Source organism: Montipora capricornis, chromosome 3, assembly GCF_036669925.1.
Source record: "Montipora capricornis isolate CH-2021 chromosome 3, ASM3666992v2, whole genome shotgun sequence".
Lineage (NCBI taxonomy): Eukaryota > Metazoa > Cnidaria > Anthozoa > Scleractinia > Acroporidae > Montipora > Montipora capricornis.
Window position 1 is genome coordinate 47133189 of NC_090885.1, and position 7500 is coordinate 47140688.

Below are 7500 nucleotides of genomic sequence, written 5' to 3' on the forward strand. Positions count from 1 at the left end.
CGAAGAAACGGACATCTTTTAAAACAAATGATTGATAATTGATCTAAGGGACAAGAAGAACCAGAAGCCTTCATTTTTCTAATCACATTTGATATCTGTTGGTATGTAGGAGGTTCAAGGTTAAAAGGAATTACAGGATCAGATAACGTTGGTATCCAGCTTGGAAGGTTGAAGACTCTGGTCGGATTTAGTGACGATAGAGTTCTTCTAAAGTAATCAAAACACTCGTCCATGGAGAATGAAGGGAGCATTTCGGCTTTTATATTGAAGATCTTTTTGACATAACCCCAGAAATTTTTAGAGATGGAATAATCATAATTCATCGGGTCAGTGTTGACTTGAGAAGTGTCGTTTCGCAGCTTGTCACGCAGTAGGCGAGAGACGTATTTTATTTCAGCGATATCTGCGCTAGCGGAGTGTTTTAATTTAAGACTTTGAGAGATTTCTTCAGATCATGTTTAGATTTGTCTTTGTACTTTTTTATCAGGCGTTCATCAGTAGCTTGTGCGACTTGACCAAAATTGGCAGAGAAATAGTCATAAATAGTGTCCTTTAAAAGTTCGATACTTGAGCTGAGATTTTGAGCGGTGATTGGATGATTAAGAAAAAGGACTGATTTGAAATACTCGTTGGCCGTTATCCATTGATCATCAGATTTAGGTAGATTTATTCCTGTTTTAATATCAGGAAAACCATAATCTCCAGGTTCAAGAGAAGAGGCACCAGAGGTTATTAAAGGAACACTTCCATTGCCATATTCTTGATCAGTGAGCATGATATCATTGAGGTCAGCGCGAAGTTGATCATTCAAACCCAGAACAACTCTGCAGCTCCTTTGATGCATCTTTAATCCTCTGTTTCCCTTACAAAGTTTACCACAACAGCACTTTGTGAGACAAACACGAGAAGCAGTGTCTGCTACAGGATCATGATCATTCGGGAGTTGCTCCTCTCCAACATTGTGACGTTCTGGTCGATGAATTCGTTGTTTGCAGCGCCACGCATGGCGGCCCAGCGAGACAAAATCTTTTTCACAGAAAGAACAGACGACTCCAGCGAGTAAAATGAACAGAAAACGTGGATAGGCCATTTGAAAGCAGCAAAACAGAGATTAACTAATTAAGATATCAATTCAAGCATAAAATGACGATAAAACTGGAGACATGTACAGAGCGTGTTTGCTCTGCTCGATGTCCAATAATAATAATAATAATAATAATAATAATAATAATAATAATAATAATCTTTATTTCTTAAGATAAAAATACATATATTAAGTCACAATTAATAAGAAAAAAAATATATAAACTCTAGAAACCATTTACATATCATACTTAAAAATTATTCTGTTACTTAAAACGTTTTTAAATCTGTCACTGTGGATCCTAGGGACAGACTGACGTATTTCCAAGATTGTACCTCATTTTCTTTTCCTTAGGTAAAAACTGGAAGAACGGACATTCGGGGTCGTTCGATCTTTTTTTGTAAAGTGTGTTGTCCGCCTTCTCTAGCAAATCCCTAATATTTACATTCTTGGACGTATACTTTCTTTTCATACACTGGTCTAAAAAATTCTGTATTACAGAAAGGTCGGAATCTGTCCATAAACTGACAGAGCGTAAGAAAAATTTGGTAAAACTATTGCGTTAAAAAGGTGATCTACTTCCTCCTGGGACATTCCTTCCTTACGTAAAGATCCTAATACGAATAATGACTTGTTCGCCTTAATTACCTTCGCACGCACGTGACTACTGTATTTATAATTTTGTTGGAAAGTAACACCTAATATGGATAACTCTGCGCACTGCGGTATATTACTAACTGGCGCGATGTCCTGACTGAAACCTTTCTTACGGAAAATAATCTCCTTGCATTTTGTTGGATTGCATGTCATGCGATTACAGCTGGACCAGCTAAGAAACTGATCCACCAAGTCAGTACGACACTGGCCGTTTCCCCAAAAAGGGACAATAATTGCAGAATCATCAGCATATTTAAACAAGGTGGCGCGATCTTCTAGATCTAGATCTGCAAGAGAGTTTTTAATAAACTACTATTATGAACATTGCAGCACAAGCTTGACGGATTTCTCTTACCATATCATTCAGAACCGCATGCCGTTACCGGGCTCAGCCCTTCACAGATGGTCTTGGGTCGAAGTGTGAAAATTCGGTTGGATCTGATCAAACCTGATGTTGAGCAGGCTGTCAACAAGAAGTTGCGCCAGTCAAATTCCTAACTGCCAAGATTCTTTGACGTTAAGCAGCACTTTTGGGTGCAGAATTTTCGCAGAGGCCCCAAATGGGTGCAGGGCATGGTTGCTGAGCAAATAAGCCCTGTTCTGTACCAAGTTAAGGTGAACCACCAGACCTGGAAGCATCACACAGAACAGCTTCCCACAGCAACCTTTGCCCATTTTCAGCCGGAGCGACTGGAGATTCTGTGGTTCCTGCAGACATAGACTTCAGCAAATCCTCAGTGGTAGGGCCTACGCTGGAGGAGCCAGCACTCCTAGAAGTGATACCGGAAAAGGACATACATTCCTCTGGACAGTCAACATTTGACTCCAGACAGGGAGCCTGTTTCTACCCGAGTTGGTAGAGTTGTCAAATCACCTCAGTGATTGAAAGACTATGTTTGTGGCTGAACTGTACGCTCACTCTTAACTGTTAGAAACTTGGACACTAGTTTGAATTTTGAATTTTAGTTGAATTTATACCGTTTTGTATTTTATCTTAGTCTGTACCCTGAACACCTTATTAATTTGTGGGGGAGGAAATTGTTAGGTTTTCCCTTGGGCGCCCTGTACATTCTGGGTCATGTGATCAACCATATATGGGTGTACACAAGGTTTTCATTACTCATTAAATTCTTGGTTCCACCATCTTGATAGTTTGTTTCGTTTATTGTGAATACATCACAGTAAATATCCTTGATGATGGGCGCAAGCTCTGGAGCAAAATCTTTTAACATCTTGTTTGGAATGTAAATGGGTCCAACTGCTTTAGCCACTTGAAGGGAGCTTAAAGATCTATAGACCTTGCCTTCATCTGGAACAAATAAAGGCGGGGCTCTTGGAAACAAGGGTGGAAAGTGATCAGTAACATTTACAAAAAAGTTGTTTTTACTTCTACTTTATTACTCTTCAACACTTTCATATCCAGAAGATACGAAGGTTTTAGTATCCATGGTATTGCTCAGAAACTGGTGGTGCCATTCCAATTGAATGTCTTGTCCTGTAAGCTTGTTTATCTCACTCCATCACTTGTGAAGACCAAATTCGGCCGAACAATTATCTATGGGTACAGCTGTAGTTGCCTTCGAGAAGGGAATTTGTTAAAGGAAATGGCTTCAAACAAGTACTAAGTCATTATTTCTGCAGAACCAGCTTTGTCTTCTCTGACTTTAGATTTTATGCTCGATGAGTAGTCTGTTCTAAACAAGACTCTGTCCTTGATAGTTGTGGACAAACATTGCACCATCGAAACTTGCCAAAACACTGCAACATTCAATTTAACATTTATTCTGCAAATCTGGCAAAAATCGGAGGCCTCTCTGCTTAGCTTTTTCACTGCTCTTTTTACTGGGCTTCTTGGAGTCGCTAATTAAAATTCAAAGTAAATACAGTAGTTTTTCTGTGGTTTCCGTTCCAAATGGTTGATTCAATTTGTCATGTACATAAATATTCCCATGCCGCCTTGAGTGTTCATTTACATTAGGGAGCTTAAGATTTTACGACGGCGGCGGCAACAACAACGGCGCAAAACAATGATGTCATTGGTTAAAATAGCATAAATAAACGTGCACGGATTTTAGCACGGATTCTTGCGGTACTCTGCATGAGGACGACGTGAAATTACCAAATTTGAGGTTTTGACGACAATGTGAGCATGCAACAGAGAATCTTTCATTCTCTATTTTGACTTTGTAACTGTTCGTATCAATTTATTTTTACGATACTTCGCCCGAAGAAGTGAACGAGATAGAATAACTGCGAAATACTTATGATAAGGAAAAGTGATATTTTGAGGTGACGTCTTCGTCGACGTCGCCGTCTTAGATCTTATTAGCAATAAAAAAGGCGGAACCATCTGTCATATCACTTTTACTAATTAGATTAGCATATTTAGTCATTCTGAATGTGTCGGTTACAGAAAAGGGTGCAGTCCCTTCTTTCTCTCCTCTTCTCAAGCCTCCCTCGGTCTTTTTATTCATTTGCGTGACAAAACATGACTGCCTTGGAAAAGGGGGCTCATTGACTGATTTATGAAGGGTACCCGAATTAATTAAGACCTTTACTCCCAGAAGCATGAAATTTGCACGTTGAAATTAACATTTTCACATTTTCATTTTGTACAGCAACTGAATAATTTGCCAAACTTATGCACAGAATAATAACAATTAAAGTCTTTCACCTTTCTATTCCTTCATTACTCTGACCTTGATTCAATATTGGTGGGACAAACTGTCGACTCGGGCCACGCCTGGAAGAGACATTAAACGAAATTTTTGGTATCAGTTTTTTTCCAAACAATAAGCAAGGTTAAATAAATACGTAAATATATAAAAGATTTCACATCTAACACTGTAACTTTAATTACAGGGCAAATTTAGGTAATATTGATTTATTAAAACACTGTAGCAGATCGTCCTTTAATAACTAAAGGTCCAACATGTCATTCCAGCTCTGGCTATGCAGTATGCCAAACTGAGTAACGTTGGCCTGATGTTTCAGGAGCAAAGTATTTGATAAAAAGACAATACTGTAAATTTCATAAAGTGACCTTCCACACAGCTGTAACTAAAACAAACCTTGTCCCTAACGTTCTCCTTGTGCTTCCATAGTTTGTGGAGTTAATTGCACCATGTTTACTGGCCCTTGGATCAGACTCCTGATGATAGTTCTTTTTTTTTGAATTTATTACCTGAAAATTTAATGATACCACACTTTAAAGTGCCCCTGTGACCAAAAAATCAATTCATATTTTTCTTTGGATTTTAAAACTATGTTAACAAAACACTAAGTGACCCACGTTTAAGCCTTGATTTCAAAAAGACACCTCTTTTTTTTAACTGGAATTTTCCTTTTTAATGGTCCGCCATTACTAACATTATGTTCTTGAGAGAGCTGGATCGAGGAGAAAATGACGTCAAAGGCTCACTAGTTTAAGAATGCAATACGTGTGTACGCTGCAAATTTAATATGCAGCACGGGGGTTTTGGGCTTTCAGACTTTGAAACCCACACTTTGAATATATAATAAGCTGCGTTCACACGCTGAATTTTTAAGCTAGTGAGCCTCTGACGTCACGTTTCCCTGGATCAAACCGTCTGAGTTCCAATCGGTCAGTTTTGAATGTGAGTAATGGCGGACCGTGAAATCCAAAACTTACACTCAAAGTAAGCGGCCTTTGGATAAAAATCAAAGCTCAAAATTTTGCCAGCCAGGTGTTAAGCCAACACACTTTCAAAATCTGAAGGAAAAAAGGAACTGGTTTTTTTTATCACAGGGGCACTTTAATCTTAGAGTTATTTGTGTTGTACTTACAACTTCTAACTTCTGACCAGATCAGACTGAAATTTGGAGGCTGACAAAACAATATTCACTGGACTGCAATGCTAGCATTTAACTTCCCCATAAAAATGTAAATTTCCTAGAAGGCCTGGAGCCAGGGGAGTAAGTTATCCAAGAAATCTAGTCTTGTGGTTTTCAAGCCTAGACAAAAAAGGCGCAGTCTTAAACCTAGAAATAAGCAATTGCCTTTGTTTAATATTGAGTGAGTGAGGGACACAATATTCTTAGATGCAATTCTTGATGAAAACGTTTCGTGGAAATAATCCATAACACATTCAAAAATAGTTTTCTACAAAGTCAAAAATCCACTCTCCTAGAAGAAGTTATTTATCACCCGGCAATTCCATCATTTTGGAGACAGAAGCTGCTTTATTATTCATCAGCGTCACAAATTCTTGCCGATTTCGGGCTTCCAACAGACCTGTTTATCTTCGCGATTTATGCATGTGCTGCGGGCCTATTTGCCACCACGGACTTACACTCTTGCACTCACTCACTCACTCCTACAACCTGGTGTGTAGTGTACTTATAAAGTGCACTACTACAAAAACCATACTAATAAGTATATCACAGGGGAAAATAAGAGAAAAAAGTACATTGCAGGGTTCCCGGACAACCAATTGTGCTAAGTGGTTGCCCCTTAGGCAACTCAATCTGTCATGGCACTAGTACCTAATGAAGACTTCATAGGTTTGAACAAATATAACGGCTTGTTGTCATTGGAGAGTTAGTGGAAAGAAAAAAACATAGAAGAAATACTTGAGTATCACGCACAATATCGTGGGATGGCTTTTTTCCCCTCTTCGTTTTGCACAACGTCCTTATTTGAATGAGCCTGTTGTGCTTTAGCCAGCAAATAGCCCCGGCAGACGTAGTCCATGGTGCACTATTGAGATCTGCTCTGTGATGTCGCCATGTTTGTTCCGACGATGGCAATTTACCATTCATCTTATTATTATTATGAGCCTCTTCTGCTATATTGGCTGTGAGAAAATGAAGGTTGGCGGCGATAACAACAATTGGGAAGCCACAAAGAAAGATGATGATCAAAGCAATGCTACGGTGTTAAAGAAAAAGATTTTGTACGTTTCAAGAGTCATGGAGGACTGGAAGACCCTGGCTGAAATTTGACGAGAAAGAAAACGCTATGTTTTGTAGTTACTGCAGACAGTTTTCGAAAGATAAATCTGCATTTGGAAGCCAAAAAGGTAACAACAGTTTCCGTCTTGATGGGATCAAAAAAATATCAAATAAGTGAGGGGCATAAGACAGCCAAATTGGCTAGCAATGCTCAACCTGGAACCGCACCACTGGAAGCATGTTTGATTAAAGGGGTACTCTGACAAAAAAAACCACGATTTTTTAAAAAGTCTCAAATCCTCAAGGAAATGCCGCCAAAATGTTTTATATGCTTTTCACATTATGAATTTAACTTACTTTCACCAACTTTTCCATGTTATTACGTCGAAATACTCGTTTTTCATACCATCCGCCATTTTTGGTATGTCGCCAGCATACTTATTCGAGAAAGCCTGGAGCGAGGACTGATGATGTCACTCACTCAACATAAAGCACCCCGCTACTTGAGAAAGCAATGGAAAACATGTCTGAAAGCGAAGCTTCATCTTCTATTGATCATGATTTATCGACTTCCGAGTTATCGTTTGACTTCAAAAAACATTATGAGTCACTTAACTGTGATTACGAAGATTTAGACTCATGGCTACTGAGGAAAAACTTCCCGATCAGAGCCATAATATCCTCGTCGCCAAATGTAATATTCTGGGTCCACACGCAATGATTCTTTTATATATAACTTTATTTTCAGGAACTTAGGAAACACATGCTTAATTACTCGAAGATCCAACTTGCAGTAAAATTGCACAAGGAGTGGTTACTAAGGATACCACAATTCTGTCCTGAGA

The 7500-nt window shown here is 38.8% G+C and overlaps 1 protein-coding gene and 1 pseudogene across 2 annotated transcripts in view; both read right to left on the reverse strand.

Moving 5' to 3' along the window:
* Positions 1 to 7500, reverse strand: part of LOC138043287 (fidgetin-like protein 1) — a 153803-nt gene that overhangs the window by 42424 nt on the left and 103879 nt on the right. For both annotated transcript variants that reach the window (XM_068889482.1, XM_068889481.1), the window contains exons 9-10: positions 4813 to 4925; positions 4416 to 4484 (exon numbers count right to left, since the gene is read on the reverse strand). In XM_068889482.1, coding sequence (XP_068745583.1) covers positions 4416 to 4484; positions 4813 to 4925 — 182 coding nt within the window. The remainder of the gene's footprint in view (positions 1 to 4415; positions 4485 to 4812; positions 4926 to 7500) is intronic.
* Positions 1386 to 1894, reverse strand: LOC138041837 (uncharacterized; annotated as a pseudogene).